Source organism: Mirounga angustirostris, unplaced genomic scaffold (genome assembly GCF_029215605.1).
Source record: "Mirounga angustirostris isolate CCGP_5_RB_7025 unplaced genomic scaffold, mMirAng1.0.hap1 SCAF_1, whole genome shotgun sequence".
In the NCBI taxonomy this organism is placed as follows: domain Eukaryota; kingdom Metazoa; phylum Chordata; class Mammalia; order Carnivora; family Phocidae; genus Mirounga; species Mirounga angustirostris.
Window position 1 is genome coordinate 173,034,516 of NW_026991709.1, and position 21,052 is coordinate 173,055,567.

The 21,052-nt window shown below is 36.3% G+C and overlaps 1 protein-coding gene across 1 annotated transcript in view; it reads right to left on the minus strand.

Moving 5' to 3' along the window:
- CNTN6 (contactin 6) overlaps positions 1 to 21,052 on the minus strand; it is a 312,379-nt gene that overhangs the window by 13,235 nt on the left and 278,092 nt on the right. Inside the window, 7 exon segments of the mRNA XM_054504630.2 lie at positions 900 to 1,015; positions 1,127 to 1,361; positions 8,482 to 8,552; positions 11,460 to 11,609; positions 11,725 to 11,883; positions 12,717 to 12,834; positions 13,188 to 13,363. Of these exon segments, the coding sequence (XP_054360605.2) occupies positions 900 to 1,015; positions 1,127 to 1,361; positions 8,482 to 8,552; positions 11,460 to 11,609; positions 11,725 to 11,883; positions 12,717 to 12,834; positions 13,188 to 13,363 (1,025 nt within the window).

Sequence of the window (21,052 nt, forward strand, 5' to 3'; positions counted from 1 at the left end):
TGAACAAAAAGCAGAGGATGCATTCCAAGGAAGTGATATTGGAAAAAAATTGCTCTGGGAGTTTGAAGAAAGACAACATCAGGGAGTGATTAGAAAAGGGTTCAAAGAAAAGAGGAGACTAGAGATGAGATTTCAGAAATAAATAGGATTCAGATAAGAGGTAAGGCATTTCGGGATTACAGTAGGAAGAGAGATCGATCATATGAATAGAACTTTCTTTTTTTTTCTTTTCCTCTTTTCTTTCTTTCTTTTTGGACCAGAAGTTGCATTAAAAACAACAACAACAACAACAAAAACAGTACAAAGCAAAAATAAAAAGTTTAGAATTATTCTTTTAACTCCAAAATAAAATAAATGTATTATCCATTTGGGGAATCACTGGATTTGCAAGTTAAAGAGTAATAAGTAATTAATAAGTCTCGTCGCTTGACTTTGTGAGAGTTAAGGCCCATAAATGTGATTTACTGCATTCTATACAGACTATAAAGGACAGATTAAGGAGAATCTAGGTTTTTTTCTTATCATTTAACTGCCTTTTCCAAGATGACTATATCTATTCAAGTCATGCTCCAATTCAAAGACAGCTTTCCCAGTAAAATTCTTCTATGGTTTAAGATCATTGAGGATTAGACATTTATTACTCCCCAAGAAACAAATATAATTGTGATTTGAATAAATAAATAAGATAATCACTCGGTCACCTTCAAAATGGCTATCATTTGCTAATTTGCTGGCCTGAAATCACCTAGAAAGATCCCCTCTGCTCACTCCCCTTGACAGCTATAGACATACAATGTTATATGCTAAGAACTAGGTTAGTAGTATAGGGCTGCTGAACAAGAACTGCTGTGTGGTTAACTGGCATAGTCCCAAGGGAAAGTGAAATTAATGTGGATTACCTCATAGCCCAGCACTCTTCCAGTGTTTCTATTCCAGGGAATAGCATTCCATGAAACCTCCATTTCCGAAGCAGAAAAACTCTGGACAGACGTTCCCCTTGGGGCCAGTTGAGGTTCTATCATTTAAAAAAGACACAATCATCTTCAGCAGAGTGCTTCATGGAAAATAAATGCAAAATATACGTACATGCCTAAGTATGACCATTCCAGGGCTGACCACAACTTACCATCTTCCCCAGAGTAGACAATGGACACAGTACTCAGAGATCCTTCCCCTTCGTTATTATATACACCCACTTTGACTTCAAAGGGAGAGAGGGGCGTGATGCTTTCGTTTCTGTAAACAAACCTTGATGATTCTACAGATGGTACTCTTTCCTTGGTCCAGGCTGTTGAGCCAACTGGCCGCAACATGATGATGTACCCAAATTCCTCTCCGTTCTGTAGTTCTTCTGGAATTGACTTGGGCAGAAGTGATCAATTACTGAGTATTTACAAAAATATTTTATAGAGCTGTTATAATTTTTATTGATTATTTGCCATTTCTTTTAATGTAGACAAACATGGATATTAACCCTGTTTAATGAAACATTGAAAAAATAATACTTTTTTTTTTTTAAGATTTTATTTACTTATTCAACAGATAGATAGAAAGAGAGCACAAGTAGGCAGAGTAGCAGGCAGAAGGAGGGGGAGAAGCAGGCCCTCCACAGAGCAGGGAGCCGGACATGGGGCTCGATCCCAGGACCCCAGGATCATGACCTGAGCCGAAGACAGCTGCTTAACCGACTGAGCCACCCAGGCGCCCCAATAATACTTTTATTTGGAATGCCAACTAGGAAAATGATCCCAATTAAAGATATTCAGATAAATAAATGAAAAATTTAAATGGAAATGTAAAACAGGTTTTACATGTTTATATCTCTTTCCATGATTATTCATTAAGTTGTAATAATAAAATGTAATAAAAATGGTTTAGAAGATTTCAAGATTTTATAAGTTAAAACATAATTTGGATATGAATTTTTTAAACTCAGCACAAAATTAACTTATTAACTATTTCAAGGCTAGCTATGTTTTCTTTTCATAAAATTTTCAACAAATTCTTATAAGATACAGATAATATAACTGTTATGTAATAATATTTGCTTTAAGACATATAGAGTATTACTCAAACACAAAAGCATAAAAGACCTCCCAGTATTTTTTACCATACATCTTCATTAGTAATAACATCAGCATGCACTTTTCCTGACATTTAAAAAAAAAAATAACAAAAAAAACTTTGTTTATTCCCACAGAGATCAAATTCTGTAAGATTCTCCCCAGTATTTTTTACCATACATCTTCATTAGTAGTAACATCAGCATGCACTTTTCCTGACATTTAAAAAAAAAAAAAATAACAAAAAAAACTTTGTTTATTCCCACAGAGATCAAATTCTGTAAGATTCATTTAAAACCTAACTTATCATTATTAAAATTACAAAACAAAAATAGATATAAGGTCCCCAGAACTCTACAGATATTACACATTACAATCATAAAATAAACACACAAAAATGAATTTATGCTTGAATTTAGACAAATATTCCACCTGTTTACAAGAAAGTTGTATTTAAAAATCTATGAAAATTTAGGTTTTTTTTAAAGAAAAATGTTTTTCTTTTCTTTTCTTTTTCAAATATTTTGATAGACTAATAAAGGCATACCTGATAGGACATTAATGCCTGAGTCCCACCTGCCTACAACTCCTTTTCTGAGGGTTTCCTTTACCCATACATAACCATTCATCGTACCAAATAATCCTGAGACTTGGACCACATCTGCTTACCCAGAAATGGGCACCAGAATCAATGGTCCCATCTTAATCACTATGTATGAGGTGTCCTGGTGCCAAATCTTCACGTTCTAGAGTGACTGACAGACCCCATCAATTCCTCTCCTCTACAAAGTTTGAATATGAAACACAGGAGGGGACAATCCTAGATAAACTTAGAGTAGGCAATAAGTAGAAAACATACAATGAATATAGTAGGGACAATGAAGCAGTAGAAGCCAAGAGAAAATGGAAGCTGTAACTCACATAGAGAAGAGATAGAATGGAGCTATTAGTGAAGTAGGAAGTCATAAGTAAAGGAAACAGGTAGAACAAGGAGCAAGCATGAGGGACTACTGTAGCAGGAGCTGGATTACCAGAGTAGCTTGCAGCAGACTTAGAGCCACCGTGCTCTGAACAGTGATGAACGATGTTCCAGTTCTTCATTTGACCTGCCTGCTTGGTTATTGAGACTTCTTTCATCCTCATTACCTCCCACATAGCTTTAAAATAAATCCCCATTAACTGAGATGACCTGAGCTGGTCTCTGTTTCTTGCCATGTGGAACAGTCTAACAAATACAGAAAGTGAAAAGAGGAAGAAAAATATAGGTTCTCAAATCTGGGGAAAGAAAATGTTTCCTTGTATTAGCACTTTCACAGGGAGATCGGATTTAAAATTGTTAATTTTTAGTGGAATCGAGATTTATGAGAACTTAAGCTACTTTCTAGAGCATTTGCTTTTTGATGCTTCTCTGATCTAAGATTTAATCAAGATGTTTAGCTCATCTGAGAAAATGAAGGACTTCAGTTTTTGTTAGTCAAGTACAATTAGTGTTTCTCATGATGTTCCCTCAAGAAAGATCCAAGTCCAACAGATGCAGTTTAGAAACGGGGGAGGGGAAGATACTTATTTAGGGTCTCCATTTTATTCTTCCCATATGTGCAGAGGGGAAAATGTTGCAAAGATATATATAGCTGTTTAAGATGGTCAGGATGAAAGTCTCCTTCTTTAAGCAAAGGAAGTGTCCAGTAGAAAAAAGAAATTCAGAAATCCTTCTGGTAGTAAAATCTATTACAGTTGGTAAAGACTAAGAACAGAATCTTTAGTTTAGACCAAGGGCAGCAAACTATGGCCTAAGAGCCAAATCTTCTGCAGCCTGGTTTTAGAAATAACAAACACAGTCACAACTGTTCATTTATCTACGTATGTGGATGCTTTTGATGACAATGGCAGGGTTGGAAGTTGTGAGAGACCATGTGGTCCACAGGCTGAAAACTTTCTGAATACTTTTCCTGACCTGCCCTTTTCCAAAAAAAAAAAAAAAAAAACAACTCCCGGTATAGGTGTTTATCTTTTACTCCATAGTACTTTATCCTATATTCCTAACCTTATAGTCATATTTTATATGACATATTCACCACAAGTAGCTTAAACTTGAGAGTATCTGGGAGTACAAATTATGATAAGATGTGAATAAAGATACCTTAAAAAGGAATTGGCATTTACTACATTCCAAAAGTTAGATATCAGGTCTAGGTTGCTGGAAACAAAACAAACCAAAACAAATAAACAAACACAAAATACACATTACTTTGGTACTGGAGAAAACACAAGGAGGATGTTTATTTCAAGCAGATTATACTATGGTGTATTTACATGAGCAGCAATCTGGGATGTTCAGTAAAGCTGTCACTTATAAACCATAATGGTGGATTCTCACTGAATTTAGAATGGTCATTGGTTGTGCATTAGTTCTGAAAGCCCGTCAGGTACTATTTCATCCGCAATAGCGGTGACTTTGGCCATCTCTCCACTCCCAATTTCTTTTCCAAAACATAGTTCTGATAAACTAGGGTGGTACCTTTCCTGACCTTCTTCCATGCTGGATTAAGACTGTCCTCCTGTTGGCCTCTGAACATTCAGAACTTTTTAAAATTTATTTTTGTACCCCCACTGCTTGAAACAGAGTAGCTCTTCTTCATTGAATTGAAAGAGTTCCTAAATGCCTTCTGGTGGCTTGAACTAATATATGCATTGCCTTCTAAATATACATAACCTATTCCTTAAAGAAGTTTGGGCATCAGAAGGATTTGGCTCAGTAACTGCGTGTATGTGATGCCAAATGTGAATGATACATGGGAAACTGCATCCATTAATGTAATTTCTGCAAGCATCTATCTATATATCTGATACCCCAAGAAAAAACACACAGAGCAAATGACTTTGACTTAATTTTTTTTTAATTTTTTAAAATAGAGGCCAACAAATGTTTTCTGTAGAAGGTCAGATAGTAACTATCTTAAGCAATGGGAGACATATGGTCTCTTGTGAAAGCATGAATGTAACTACACTTCATACCTGAGAGGATGGGTGTGGTGGTCGGGGAATTTGTGTATGAAAACAGGGAGCAGGGCAAGGTTGGCCCATAGGTGATGGTTTGATGAAACTTGCTTGAAAGAAAAGGACCTTATAAATCATGGAAATATACATATTACATATATATATATATATATTTGTAACTCACATCCTCTCTGTTTAAGAATAGTATACACAGGATTTCCTATTCCTCTCACATATTGAATGTGCTAAAACAATTATTTACCAACCTTTAGTAATTTCTGACTTTAGAGGAGAAAAAATAATGCATGATATCAGGCAAAATTTCCTATACACTATGATGAAATGTTTATTTGACCTTCGAAGAATATTGAAGCCTAAATAACCTACTTAACCATCACACTAAAGCAAACCTCTTGTAGGCTCATGTGGGAGTCACTGATTTTGTGGGAAATGTTCCTGTTCAGAGGACAGGAATAATTTGACTAACTTACTGCTTAAGGCAGATATATAGGGACTCTTGCCCACCCTGAACCATGACACCGTGTAGGGATACGTGGAATTCAAATTTAGGACAAAGTAAAAGAGCATGGAGCGAGAGCCCTGTGTTAAAATGCTCCCACTGCCCACCACCCAAATCTTTTTTAAGATTTACTTATTTATTTTAGAGAGCAGAGAGTGGGAGTGGGGACGGGGAGGGGCAGAGAGAGAGGAAGAGGGAATCTCAAGCAGGCTCACACTGAGTGCAGTCAGTTGCAGGGCTCAATTCCACGACCCTGAGATCATGACCTGTGCTGAAATCAAGAGTCAGATGCTTAACTGACTTAGTCACCCAGGAGCCCCCATATCACATTTCTAAACCTCTGTTTTCTTATCTGAAAGTGGGATTACCCACCTCCTAGCATTGCTGTGAGGACTGAATAACATGAAATGTCCAGTGCAGCACAGAAACCCTGTAAGTGCTCTGCAAGTGTAGTCCTCTCTGCCTCAGGCCTCTGAGAGCTTCTTCTCTTTCAGTACTATCCACCCATCCAACAGTACTCGGGTAGGCCATGCCACATTCCAGGCACTGTGCTGGGCTCACCATGTCTACATGAAACTAGATGTCCAGAAGAAAGGACACCTGGTTTCTGGCTCTGTCATTTACAACCTTGAGAAAACATCTCTGTGCCTGAGTTTACTCACAGATAAAAAGAGCTTACTACTACTACCACTCTCTCTCTCTCTATCTTTTAATGGAATTTTGTAAGGAATAAAATGGACCTTTTACTACTGCAAAATCATTTATAGATACAGTGAATACTCTGATTCAACAGCAGTGTTTCTAAACCTCAGCACTATTGACAATTTGGGCCAGATAATTCCTTGTGGTGGGGGCTGTCCTGTGCCTTGTAGGATATTTAGCATCATCACTGGCCTCTGCCCAAACACAACTCTCTTCCAACTTAGTTGTGACCATCAAACCTGTCCTCAGACATTGTAAAATGTCTACTGAGAGATAAAATCACCCTGCTTCCCAATGAGAACCCCCTTGTATGCATCAGCTAGGATGATTTTCAATTAAAACATCCATGGCCATCATGCTCTTAGGTATAATATTAAAATGTCTGAGGAAGTGGATGTTTTGGCAGTATGAAAGTTATTATCAAAATGTCAAAAACACGTACACAGGCAATGAAACAGGGCAGGGCTCTTTTATCAGTTATAGCTGAGGCTCAAAGCTGACAACAAGGGTATGACATGATATGCATTCCAAAGAGAGACATCAAACCATTTATAGGCAAAATTTAGCCTCTCCTCTATGATAACGGTATATCAAAGGAGTGTTCGGTTTTTTAGGGAAAGAATAGTAGGAAAATATTTCTTCTGAGAGAGTTGTTGAAAAAGCTGTGCATTCCTACCCCTCTACCAAGGGAAAGTAATGGGGCCACTTCTCATTCTTTGCCTAAGCAAGTGAAGAGGCCTCACAAAGAACCACTTGGTATGTGCTCTCCGGAATTTGGGACTGATAGGTTCTTTTAACTGACAATGCCTGAGAAACTTCTAAAGGAGAGAGAGATCTGGACAACACATGGTAGCAGAGTGAAGAGAGAGGCTAAACAGGAATGCACTATACTCCCACTGAACATAGAACAAAGATATGTTTGCTGAGGGTAAGTGTGGATCCCATGCAAGGGACCCATGAGAAGCTTTGAAAGGGACTCTATCTACAAAGACCACCTAGAAGAGAAAGACAACCTCCACCAGAAGGGACTCGACATGGACCACCAGACCCCAGGAACTGAGGAGACTTTTCAGTAGCCAGCTAGGCTTGCACCAAGGAATTGTAACTAGAAGTTCCCTGTGAGGGATCTCCTGGATACCCCACCCCCCAACCAAAAAAACCAAACAAAAAAAAAAAACTACCCTATAAAATAACAGCATCTGATGGTTACCAGAGGGGAAGTGGATGGAGTGGGGGAGTTGGGCGAAACTGGTGATGGGTATTAAAGAGCACACTTATCATGATGAGCACTGAGTAATGTATAAATTGCTGGATCACTACACTGTACACGCAACTAATTTAACACTATATGTTAACCATACTGGAATCAAAATTAAAAACTTAATAAAAAAAAAATAACAGTGTCTGGCTATTTGCCACTTCTGGAGTACTCCAAAGTCAAATTACAAATGTACCAGCAATCAGGACCTGTTCAGTACTCTTCCTCTTCTCTCAGCCCAAACCCACCACAACTCCGGAGAAGCAAGAGGTAACATAGGGATTAGGGAAGGAGAGATTCAACAGCAGAATGGAGACTAGGTAGAGAACTGACTATACATTCCCTTTCACACTGTGGAATCCTTAGGCTGAGGCAAGCCCAAGCTACTGGAAACGAGAAATACTAGGTTGGAGAAAAGTCTAAAGTTTATGATAATAAACCAGGCTGAAATTTTTAATAAGTATAAAATGAGCCTATATGTTAATTTGTAAGAATAAGAACCATAAAAGCTATGCCATCTGCCCAAGTTTTTGTCTGGACGCAGGGGTGTTTAAAGAACAGTGATAGGAAAAGAATTGTTTCCACCTGCATTCTACTGAGTCTAACTTGTGTGCAAGAGCATAGTTCCAGAAGTAATAAATACAAAAATGTCTAGTCCATCAAGTAATAATTGAAATGCTACTGGCAAACCTTCAATAAACCCTGAAGTTGTTTTTCTTATATCGGGGAGAGAATTGTGTTGAGTTAGTTACACTCTCTCACGTTAGTAGAAATAAAAGTTTCTAATACCTCCTCTAAGTAATTCATCATCAGGAGTCTTTCATACCATGTATTTTTATATATTCTCAGTAGTGATCAAATAAATCTTTTTGTTTTTCAGTATTCTTCCTGGCCAGCTAAATCTTTTTCTTTCAAAATAACTCAGTTGGACAGAAAATTACCTCCCACGTAATGACGAGTTCCGACCGACTTCCTCCACCTCCATTGATGTTTGTTGGTGCCACAACGGGGACTGAAAGCAACCAAGAGAAATGTGCGATGGCAATTATTAAAGTACATCTTCATCAGGAAGAATTTTCTTTTTAGATTTCACCTTTCAAAATCTCATGCTGCACATTGTGAGAGTCTTGCATTTTTAATGAACATAAATTATGTTTACACATATCCAAATTTCTAAGAGAGAGGACACAGTTGTGTTTGATACATGAGCACCCTGGCTCCAAAATTAATTAAAAATCGAGTAACATCGTGTATTTGACATTATTATGCATCATCTACTAATTGGCAAAATGATGTTCCATTCAGATGGTAACCGTGACAGTGCTGACTTAGTGCCTAATTATACAGTTGTGCTGTAAACAAGTTACTGAGGCAGTCTATTAATTAATTCTTTTTTTAATAAACAAACTAAAATGATTTTTCTTTTTTTGTAATCAAGATAGTTTAACATTTAAAAATGCATTCTTGAAAATATCTAAGTAAATAAATTCTTGTTATTCTAACTCTATGTTTGAATCACATTCTCTCAGTACAGAACAGAAAGGAATTTTCCTCTAACCTTTCACATGCCAGCTAAGAAGATGGCCCCCTGTCAAGGATGTGACAGAGGCGATTTTCTCCGTTTAACTCTAGGACTCTAAGGCTCTGTGGTAGAACATCCCAGACACTGATCATTTCTATGAATTAGAAAACAATTATGCCCTTCACGTATACCCTTGTGAGGACTAGTATGACAAATAATAAGTAGTTTGAGGTAAACTACAAAACTGATGAGAGCTGTATGTGTGGGTGTTGTAGTATATTATCAGAATGGGGTTTTACTTTATATATGTGGAAGTGTTGAAATGTAATCCTTTTCACAAAATAATGGCAGATGCATCCTAAATCTGTGATAATGGATATATCTGCATGATATACTTTTTTAAAGGTTGAACTATATGTAATTCTCTATATTTGGTCATTTTTGATCAAGATCCAAAGGTGGGGGGGGGTGGAAGTGCCTGGGTATGCTGGGGTTTGCTGACTGGTAGGCAGGAATGAAAATACATAATATTTAATTGCCCACTTCAAAATTTTCTCCCACTGTGGAGACCATGCAGACAAATTTAGACTACTTATCTTAATTATTGCCATTAGATACAGATGTTTAACTTTATAAACAACATAGTGATATAATAGTCTAATTATTCTTTTTAATAATAGCACCTATCAGACATTACCCATTTTCATACTCAGATTTGCCCTTTGTCTGCTTTGATCTTCACAATGCATTTAAAAGATTGCCTTGTACTTACACCCTATTTTCTAAGTCTTCCATGGCCTTTGGCCAAAAACACATAAATCCATGTGGGTTTTACAGTTGCAGGGTTTCTGGTACTCAACAACTTAGAGTGACACTTTTCCAGGACCATTAAATAGTGTAGATACATAAGGAAATTATTTTAAATTATACTTTAATTTACTCTCTACAAAGTTTCCAACATTCTGGGCAATAAAATTCCTTTTTTTTAAATTCTTTTTTCAAACGAAACATACTAAACCCAAGACCATATTGAGAAGAAGTGTCTTTAAGAAGCTACCAAAAAAAAAAAAAAAGGACACACTTCAGTATGATTTGGAAACTCGGGGTAATTATTATGAACACCAGGTCTCATCATGCTATTGAAACAAGAGTGTTAGTGGTCAATAGAAGGTAGTGCACAAGCTTTACTGTAAAATTTTACAGTTAGAGTCAACCCTGCCCAAAGCTACCATGATATGAATCAGCTGTAAAAAACAATCTAAAACTCAAGGTAACAGTGAGTCATAGGCCACCTGGGAGCGTCTTCTCCAGCCAGTCTACAGTAAGGACTGGGACTTTCTATATTTACACATTTCCTTATGCCAATCTCTTGCTCATCTAGGTTAAGACCCATGGTTATGGAGAATGCCAGTGCCCAAGTCTGAAGATCTGAGTTCAAATCCTGACTCTCTGAGACAGTAGCTAAGATCCTGGTCTTCCTTTTCCTCTTCTGTAAAATGAAGGACTCTCCTCTCAGCTCTAAACTTCTAGGATGATCTCATTTAAGATCGTACTGTCAAATATGTTTTTTTTTTTCAGTCCCAATCCTATAATGAAAATACTTACATTATCTTTAATTTGAAAAAAAGCATTATTGACATCTGACAGTTGTGCACACTTAATTGAAGTACTTCATGCTTGTTAAGCTAAGCCAGTGACAACAGAGTGATCCCTCATTTATATGACTGAGTAAGAATGTGAACTTTGTTAACTGCATGCAGCAAGCAGATCAAATGTTACCCTGGGTGTAAAGTTTAGGAGTAGAACAAAGAGGATCCATTGAAAAAAGCTTAAGAAGGGGTGATTTCTGAGCCAGGTTCCACTTGTATTTTGCTGTTCAGTGAACCAACTGATGCTCAATTAGTGCTTCTGTTAAATGAGCTTAGGATTTACCTCATTTGCATGGGAAAGAATTTATACTATTGCTCAATGAAGCTGCAACTAGGTCAGAGTTGAGAAATAGATGGAAATGTGTGGCTGATTGCACCTACAGAGTCTCAATAAATTCTTGGCTACAACAGTTAATGAAACAAGCAGTAACTCATTTGCATGTACAAATCTACAGATTCTCTGTTGGAGTTTGGCTAGAAAATTGATGAGATGAGAGGACAGCTTCTGAAAAACTCTTATTTTTGACATGCCTGCTTAGCTATAATCATCTCTTATTGAACTTGTATTTAGGAGAAAATACTCCTTGCTTTGTATATATAAAAATGTGAAAATGAAAGCTGCTGGTTTCCTGCCTCTGATTTGGGGCCCAAAATACGACAAAACCCATAAAAATACCTCTTATTTGTTTTCTTTAAGAACTATACCATAAGGGATCTTCCACATGTTTAGAAGACATTAATTTCTTACCTGACGCTTTGGTTCTTAACAATTCTGATGCTTTACTTGGTTCTCCAATCCCAATGCTATTCCCAGCAACGACGCGAAATTCATATTCCACCCAAGGACTCAAACCAACCACTGTTGCATTGTAGGTCTTGCCACTGAGAATTTCTGGAACTAAAAAGAGGGAGGCACTTCAGTCATCAAAACTGGCACTACTTAACATCAATCAGTCAATCAAACAAATACATCTGTTTTAGAAAAATCACCCGAAAACACTGGTGTCACTTACCAGTCGAAACAGCCTGCCAACCCACAGAAAATGGTGTCCGAGCCTGAACAGTAAATATTTGAATGGGACTATTATTATCTGAGCCTGGTCTCCAGCTTAGTTGAGAAGTAGTACTGGAAATGTGTTCCACTCTTACATCCTCAGGGGGACCTGGTGGACCTTGAAAAATATGTTCATTGATAACTACATTGAAAATTATTAAATTCATTATTTGGGATAGGGGCAGTTTATTCTTATCTGTTATACTTAGAAGATAAAATACTGAACATAATGTACTTTTAGCAAATTATTTGAGATAAAGCCCTATTAATTCAGTTTACATGGTGAGAGACCAATTTAGAAATCTTCCTTTGAAGATTAGAAAATTCTGGGGTGCCTAGGTGGTTCAGTCGGTTAAGCAACCAACTCTTGATTTCAGCTCAGGTCATGATCTCAGGGTTGTGAGACTGAGCCCCATATTGGGCTCTGTGCTAGGCGTGGGAGCCTGCTTAAGAGTCTCTCCCTCCCCCTCTGCCCCTCGCCGCTCCCTCTTAAAAAAGAAAGAAAGAAAATTCCAATCATGGAATGGATGATTATCATCAGTTAGGGAGCTAATCTCAAAAACTGAAAACAACTTTCATATATTCCTTTTTCAAAAGGTAACTCAAGTAAATGCAGCTTATATGGAGAACTGTAGGAATATATGACTTTGACCCTGTTCTGATGAGAATGGTTTATCATAAATAGAAGGCATGCCTAACTTTTAGGGACTGACACTACACACTGAGTCTGACCATTCCTTATAAATACACAAAACTTACTCAATTCAATATCCATATCCACACTACATATGCCATGGAGTCTTAAAGTTTAGAAAATTAAAAAAAAATCTATATTTTTATCTCACTTCTTTATCATGATGTGGTTGGTTACTCAAAGATCTACCGTTTACTTATTAACATTTCTGTCTGTGAATAAATAATGTGCTCATTTATTTCCATCATTATGCTTACCTCTAACAATGATATCAGCTACAGCAGATAAACTTTCTAGAGTTGTTTTTACCGTGCATAGATATTTTCCTGAATGATTTAACTGAATATTCCTTATCATCAAATCCCCAACAGATTCCTGCAGATAGAAAATGAAAGGGGGATACACAATAATTCCCAGCAGGTCCCATTTTTTTTTACAGCTGGATAAATATTAAATATGAGACACCTCTGAAATTAGGAGATACACTAGTATCATTGTTGTTGCTCATATATGATCCCTTTTCCTATCCCCTCTTTTATAATTGCATCTAGAACACAAGCATTTCTATGAAAGACAGAAAACAAAATAAAACAAAAACAGATGCAGCTTCATAAACGGACAGTGGTTATCGATGCAAATAAGTATGGGAAGAATAATTATGAAAGATGTTGATTCATGTGAAAGACTTGATTTATTTTATTAAGTACTTAAAAATGTCATCAACTTACTCCTCCAATCCTTTCAAAATGAGCCACTCCTTTTTTTAAGTCTATGACATCTCCATTGAAAGACCATATAAATACAACTTCAACGGAGGGGTCGTGGGACACCTGGCATGGTAGGACTATACTCTCTCCAACTGTAACGTCCATTTTGGAAGGTGGAATGGTAATAACAGTCCTCTCTGTTGAGAAAAAAATATTATTATCATAAAAAGCTTATAAAATGTGACATATGGCAACAAAATACATATTTTAAATGGTTTTACGATTGCTTGAAATTGTATAAATATAACTTGGAGTTCTACTATATTCAGTATTAATAATTCTATTCCCTTTTCAAATGTTTCTGCATTAATCAGTGTAGCTTATTACTTGTAATAAAAGGACATAGTTTTATTCATATTTTATATAAAAATAAATAGCTGATTGAAAACTGTAGACTTCAAAAGACAGTATTCCTTACATGAAAAATGCACCACACAGTTTTTATTGTTTTTTTATTCTGAAAATCTACGTGCAACATTACAGTCCACACACTGGTTGCAGCTCTAGCCCATGTTAATTTCATATACTATGAGAAAAACGATGGCATTAAGATCTTAACTACAATAGTTTATATTGAGATTTATAATCATAAGTGTGTATTTACTAATGTGAATATAATATTTATCCTATTTCTGACATAGCTGTGATAACAATTTTGTATTTTATCTAAAGACACAACGTGAAGGGGAAAGACGTATGTTTTCCCTCTCTTATCCAGATTTTCCAAGTCCTAGCATTTCACTGACCAAAGTTTCAAAGGTCATTTCCAAAAGTGTTCTAGTTGGACTCGAGAGTCCTATATTTCTCTGACTAAAAGAGACTCATAGTGATAGATCCCATCTGACTACATTTTTTAATAACAAAATAAATAGTTTCGATATTAGAGGACTAAGAATTGACTGAAAGGGCAAACTCAGTAACCATAAAGAAGCCCTGCACATACATTTCAATTCAGATACACACTATTTTACTAAAAATAAAATATATTTTAAGGAATTTACATTTAAGAATTAGGAGTTTGTTCAAATTATTCTGAAAAAATATCATACATAAAGAAGTTTCAAAACTGTGACATGAGAACTTAGAAAATCTTTCTCTAAAAATCATTCGTGAGATAAAGTTTAATCCTGTAGAATCTAATAATTTTGGGTTTTAAGGTACATATTGATAAAAAGAGCCGTGGAAAAATAAAAGCACATTTTATATTTCTGCATATAATGCAGAAAATCGAACTCAACTGACATCAGGTAGATCTTTATGTTTGTGTATTTATTTTTTATGTTTGCATAATTTAAAAATGCTCTTTCCTTTATTGTATTAGATGCATACACTTTGTAATTATTTTTGGAGAGAAGTTTGAAGAATGATTTTGTGGACTACATCCATTCCTAATTCCAAGCCTTCTTCACTTCTCTCCCTGAGTAAGGGTTTCGAGAACACTTTTTAGAACTAGAAAATATTTTTCTTCTTGTAGTTTTTTGGAAAAGAATGTATCACTAATGTCTTATTTACATTTATGGGAGGATGAGTTGGCTAATTGGATGTGTTGGTAGTGCAAAACTGCTCTGATTTAAAGTTTTAGATCATGCAATTAAAGTAATTTTCAAACATTAAAAATTACAGCAACTCCTTCCGTTTATGGCACCACAAAACAGCAAAGTTAGACAAATCATTCCCTGCATACATAGCTCATTGGTAGTACAGTAATAATGACTAACATTTCATGAATAAGAAATATTTGTATTATAATTTATAATGTTTAGATGTCATCACTAGTTAATTCGTTTATTAACTAGTATTTACTGAGCACCTACCAAATTCCAGCCATCTGTCAGGAGGAAAAAAAAACAACAACATCAAATATAAATTAAAACGGGGGATCCTGAGGAGTCAGTTTATTGAAAAAGAGTTGTTTTGGCTGAGGGTAAAAGGCAAATAGGAATTAGCTAGGTAAAGGTGGCAGGTGGGGGAAGGATGCCTATGTTGGCAAGAGGCAGGAGCATTTACAAAGAATCTGTGTGAAGACGAAACATGGATGGTAGATGCAGAGCAGTCGTTTTGCTGGAAATCCTAGTATTAGACAGAGTACAATACAGGAGTGAATATGGGAAATAGGAAGCTGGGTGATAGTCACAATAAAGACATAAAAATTGGGTGATAGTCACAGTAAAAGACATAAAAGACATAATTGAGATGTCTTTAGGATCAGCTACATAATCTGTGAGTCACAGTGTGAAATGAAAATGTGGGGTGTCTTGGTCAAAAAATAAAGAAGTTCTATTAAAGATACTAAATATAAAGCAACTTGCTTTAGAAATGTAGCATAACTTATAAAACGTAATAGGGTAATAGTGATATATGAGTCACAGCATAAACTTGCAAATTGCAAAAATATTTTTGGTGTTAGTTTTATATAATACATTAAGTAATGCTTTATTAAAGTTATATCTTGCTTGCTCTAAGCTTTTTCTCACATTTCTGTAAATTTACTTACTGGAATTTATGTTTTAAGCAACTTCATTTTCAATTGATTTAATTGGCATCAGTCGCTCATGACAAATGTAAAATCACAAATATTTTTCAATAATTTTTGATTTTGCTAAGGATCTTTCTCTGCTGATATAACTGTTACCAAACTGTAAAGAGTACTTTATAGGATGTGACAACATGGGAATATAGTGCTGATAAGTTATTTTGAAATATAAATCTTAGAACATCTAGAGCTGATAATTCCACGGAACAATTTTTTCTAGATTTAACTCTTCATACAAATCCGTTTTGTGTAAGTCTGAATTAAATTTTAAATGTAAATTTAAACAATGGAACTTTAATGTTCTTCTGACATACCCTGTAACTTCTGAAGGCTATACAAGAAACTGAAAGTGCCTTAATGACTTGTGTATAATCCAAAATGCCCATTTACGCATTCTATTGCCTTATCTTCAATTACAAGGAAACACTCATTAATAATTGGTTCACCTGGAGCTTCGTATAAAAATAGTGTTCTTTTCCATTGAGTGGAAAAACTATTAAATTTAATTTCTGTTTCTAAGCTTCTGGATCTTAGCTTTGCAATGCTGGACAACTTTTTAAAACCAGGGATGCTAAACTCTTCGAAGAATGTGAATAACTCTGTGATACGCCTCATTGCAATGCTCACGTGCAGGCTTTTATTTTGTGAGTCTTTACTGACAAAGTTTACTGCCTGAACCCTGGCAGTTCCTGTGCTGGTGCTCAGGTTGAAGAGTTCCTATTTCTGCAAACATCACACAGATCACATGAACAGACTCTGGGGACAGATGGGCAAGCGGACCCCTCACACTGGATCCCAGCGCTGACTGCTTTCTGAGTCCCTTGTTCTCCCGAGGTCCTTGCAGCTGGCCATGGAAGCTTCTGAGGCTGTTGTGAGCACCACCTCCACCAGTCTGGGCCCAGGTCCTGGTGTGCCCACCTTCTCAGGGCCTCAACGCTCCTGACTGCCATGAGGCACATGGGTGTACATGGTACCTACTCTTACCGCGTGGCCGTGGTCTGCTTGGAGAACAGGCTTGAGCCTGTCCTGCTTGCTGCACCCGAAGCAGGTGCACCTGCTACCACCCAGCATATTTCCTCTGCTCACGAGCATGCTCTGCTGTCCCATCGGACTTCACTGACAAAGTGCAACTTCAGAGACAAGAGGACTACGGATTTCAAGACAGTGACATCAGGGCGATATGCCAAAATGGGGGCATTTCTCAGTCCGGGGTCCTCTGTGACTGAGCCGCACACCAATGTAGCCAGACCTGGATGACGTGTTAAGGAACGTGTTCTTTTTGCTGACAGAAAATGGGAAGCACTGAAAGTATGCAGCAGAGGCAATGGTACAAAGACATACCAGTATCTGTAGGGCGAGAAAATAGACTATACATGAAAAGAAATAGCTACTATGAGAATCGACTTTTTATCCAAAAGAAGGGGATACATGATTATCTGAGCATAGTTCCTTGTGAGTATCTGTGTGGCTGAGTGGGTGCTTGGGCAAGGCATCTTTTAACTATTGTACCCTCTTGCCACACCACATGCAGACCTGTCCTAATCCTGTGTAGGTGGCTCAGCAAGAGCCACAAGGCTGCTGATTGCTCCCCGAAAGCGTTCTCTTCTACAACCACGCACAGCTCCGGGCTCAGAATTCGAAGTGGATACCCCACAGAGACAAAAATCACACTTGTGGAGAATGGGAGAGTGGTTCTTGTGCGGCAGAAATATACAGAATCTTCGATGCTATTTTAGGAAAAGAACAAGGACTATGCTTTAGTTCATTAACAAGTCCTCCTGTGCAAACACTTAAACTCTTAAGAAACTCTAAGGTCAGAGATTTTTTTTTTTTCAAACCATTCAAATCAGTCTCAGGGAGCAGAGGGATGTATATACATACATCTACTCTACTGCCGTCCTGGGAGTCCATATGTATCAGTAGAGTAGGTGTAATAACATGAAGCTCATGATTAACATGAAAGCACTTCTTGGTTTTTATGGATAAGTGAGATCATTATGGCCTGAATTATAACAAATTAAAAAGGAAAGAAGTCAACTATGCTAGACTCTATCTAATCTGTGAAACTTTGAAATTCTTTGACTCTTTCTCTTAAAACAAAATATAGATGTTTCCTTTTCATTCTGTATCATTTCATTCTTCTTGCAAATTCCTTAAGTATTTGTAGAAATTCTAGTCTAGTAATTTAAACATTTTAGCATGCAAAACAGCTTCTCAGAGAACATGTTAAAAATGTGAATTCCTTTACTGCTACCAGAAATACTGATTCAGTAAGTCTGTGAAGGAAACAGAGAATATGGATTTTTAACAGGCCGTCTTTTCAGTTGATTTTGATGTAGTTAGTCCAGGGACCATGCTTTGAGAAATACTGCCTCAGGTTTTGAAATTTGAATCTGAAATTTCTATTTAAAAAATCCAAGTTATGTAAATATATGGTTAGAAAGTCTCTAATGCTTTAGATCTAGGAAAAAGTCCTATCAAGTAAAATGTCATTGGTTGGTAATGCTTCAAAAATAAATACACAAAAATGGACTTTGGAGGTTATTTAACTGTAATTAATTCTGTATACCGTATCTGCTTTTAGAGTTTCACAGTACATTTTAGCATATTAAAAGCTCAGAGAAATTCTGGAGTAAAGAAACTTCTTAAAGTGTATTTAATCTAGGTTCCCTACACTTACCAGATATGGAACAGTTTAACACCTCTTATTACATCTTAGGATATAAGAGGGGTGCCTGAGTGGCTCAGTCGGTGGAGAGTCCGACTCTTGATTTCGGCTCAGGTCATGATCTCAGGGTCGCGATATCAAGTCCCAAGCTGGGCTCCGAACTCAGAGGGGAGTCTGCTTGAAATTCTCTCTCTCTTTCTCCCTCTGCTCTTCACCCCACTCATGCACGTGCATGCATATGCATGCGTTATCCCTCTTTCTCTCTCAAATAAATAAATGAATAAATCTTTAAAAAGAAATACATTTTGGGATATAAGAGATCCTGAAAAACAATGTTTGGAAATATGACTGTCATGGTTGAAGAGGATTAACACACATTCATATACACATGCATATGTGCTTATCTGCGTGTATTTATTTAGCACACATATACATATAGAAACACATATTTATGAGACAATCATGTAAATTTGAGCTCTAATTCTGGAATAATTATTAATTTTGTAATATAAGAAAACTAGTTTTATTGTTATGTTAAAAAGATTCCCTTTTCTGTTAAAGGTACATTATGAAATATTTATACATGAAATTATGATGTCTGTGATTTGCCTCTATATATTTGGGGTGGATGTTGAGGAAGTAGTAGGTGAGGGTATGGATGAAACAAAGTTGGATATGAGCTGATGATTAACAACCCTGACTGAAGGGTGCATGGGAGTTCCTTCTACTATTTTTTCTACTTTCCTGTTTGTCATTCTCAATAATAATAAAAGAAAAACAGAAAATGATGAAATTAGTAAATCTTTGTATACAAAATAAGGAGGCATCTTTCCCATTCAGTTTCTAAAGTGATGAGGATATGTCACTTTTTGAAGATTATTCTAAATATGAATGACATACGTGAAGAGTTCATAAAATTACAGAATATTAATGTTTCCATTTTCAATCTATTTTAGTGACATACAAATCATATAAAAATAGCTTGACCTAACAATCCTATTCTTGGGGCACCTGGGTGGCTCAGTGGTTAAGCGTCTGCTTTCGGCTCAGGTCATGATCCCAGTGTCCTGGGATTGAGCCCCATGTCTGGCACCCCACTCAGTGGTGAGTCTGCTTTTCCCTCTGCCACAGCCCTGCTTGTGCTCTCTTGTTCTCTCTCTCTCAAATAAATAAATAAAATCTTCCAAAAATTATTTAAAAAAAATCTTACTCTTAAGAAGTAGAAGGAAAGGTTTAATAAGATATATAATGCTTTTGATGACTAGCCTTACTCAAATTCACATGGTCATAATAGCCAAAGATGCTTCCAGAACACATCTTTAGTTATGAGTACCTCAGGACACATGAGAACTGATATTAAAACTTCTGTCAGAATTGTTTAGCATGATTTCTTTAAACACAAATGAGACTTGTTCCTTGTATCAATGGCCAAACGCACTATTACATATTTTGATCCCTAACTACAGTTTTAGAAACTAGGGGATGGCAATTAAATGTGTAATTGGATTGGCCTTTCCTGACTATCCAGAACTTATTCTTTTTGGTCCCTTTTTATTTGTTTCTTTTGTACCTTCAACTCAGTTGAAACCTTCATCTATGAGTAATAATCTTTCAGTGTCACTGTTCGGAATAATAACTTCTCAGGTGTTTCTGAAGTTACCAACTTCTCTCAAACAATGGACAAAATAGGAAAAAAAAAAATCACCAAACCTTTCTTACTCTGTATAAACAGAATTCTGCCTTCATTTTTCTATGACATTATAGGAAATGTTGCTAAGATACCAATATAAAGGAAACTCGTGTATAAATAGCACTTCAAACAGGTGACAAAATTCTCTGATATTTTCTCTCACTAGTTAATTTGTGAAGACTACAAATAAATACTTTAAATTTGGTCCTCTTCCTAATTCCTCAGAATCTCAATTTAACGTACTTATTAACAAACTAGTCCTTTCCATGGTTCTTAATATCTTCTTCCATTTACATGCTTCAATCTAGGATCATAGTTTTTCTAACTATAGGAACATCATCAGCGTTTCTCTTAGTGGGGAGTTGATAGTGATGGAATCTCGGAGATTTTGTCTGTGTGACAGCATGTCTACTTTGTATTCATTCAGGAGGATATTTTTGCTGGGAAGAGAATTCTTATCACTAGTGTCTTTCAGCCCATGAAAAAAGCCATTCCACAGTCTTCTGGATTTTTTTTTATTTCTGTTGCTATCACAACTGCCAGTCTTACTGTTGTTCTTTTGAAGATAATGTATCTTTTTTATCAGGATAGTTTTTCTTTCCTTTTCTTCTTTTGGTTTCACTACTATGTGCTTATTTAAACTTTCCTTCGTGTTTATTATCATGAGGGCTCATATACTTCCCTGACTAGGACGACTGCTGTCATTTTCAGTTCTTTCTTTTTTTTTTTTTTAATCTCTGACAAATATTTCTTCAAATACTGCTCATCCCTCATTTTCTTTCTCCCCTCTCCACTGCTTTTGGAACTAGAATTTCACATATGTTGGAACTATTCATATCCAATATACTCTTTATGTTTTTTTTTTTTTTTTTTTTTGTCTTCCCCATTGCATTTTCTCTTCATGTTGCAGTCTGGATCTTTTCTATTCATACATC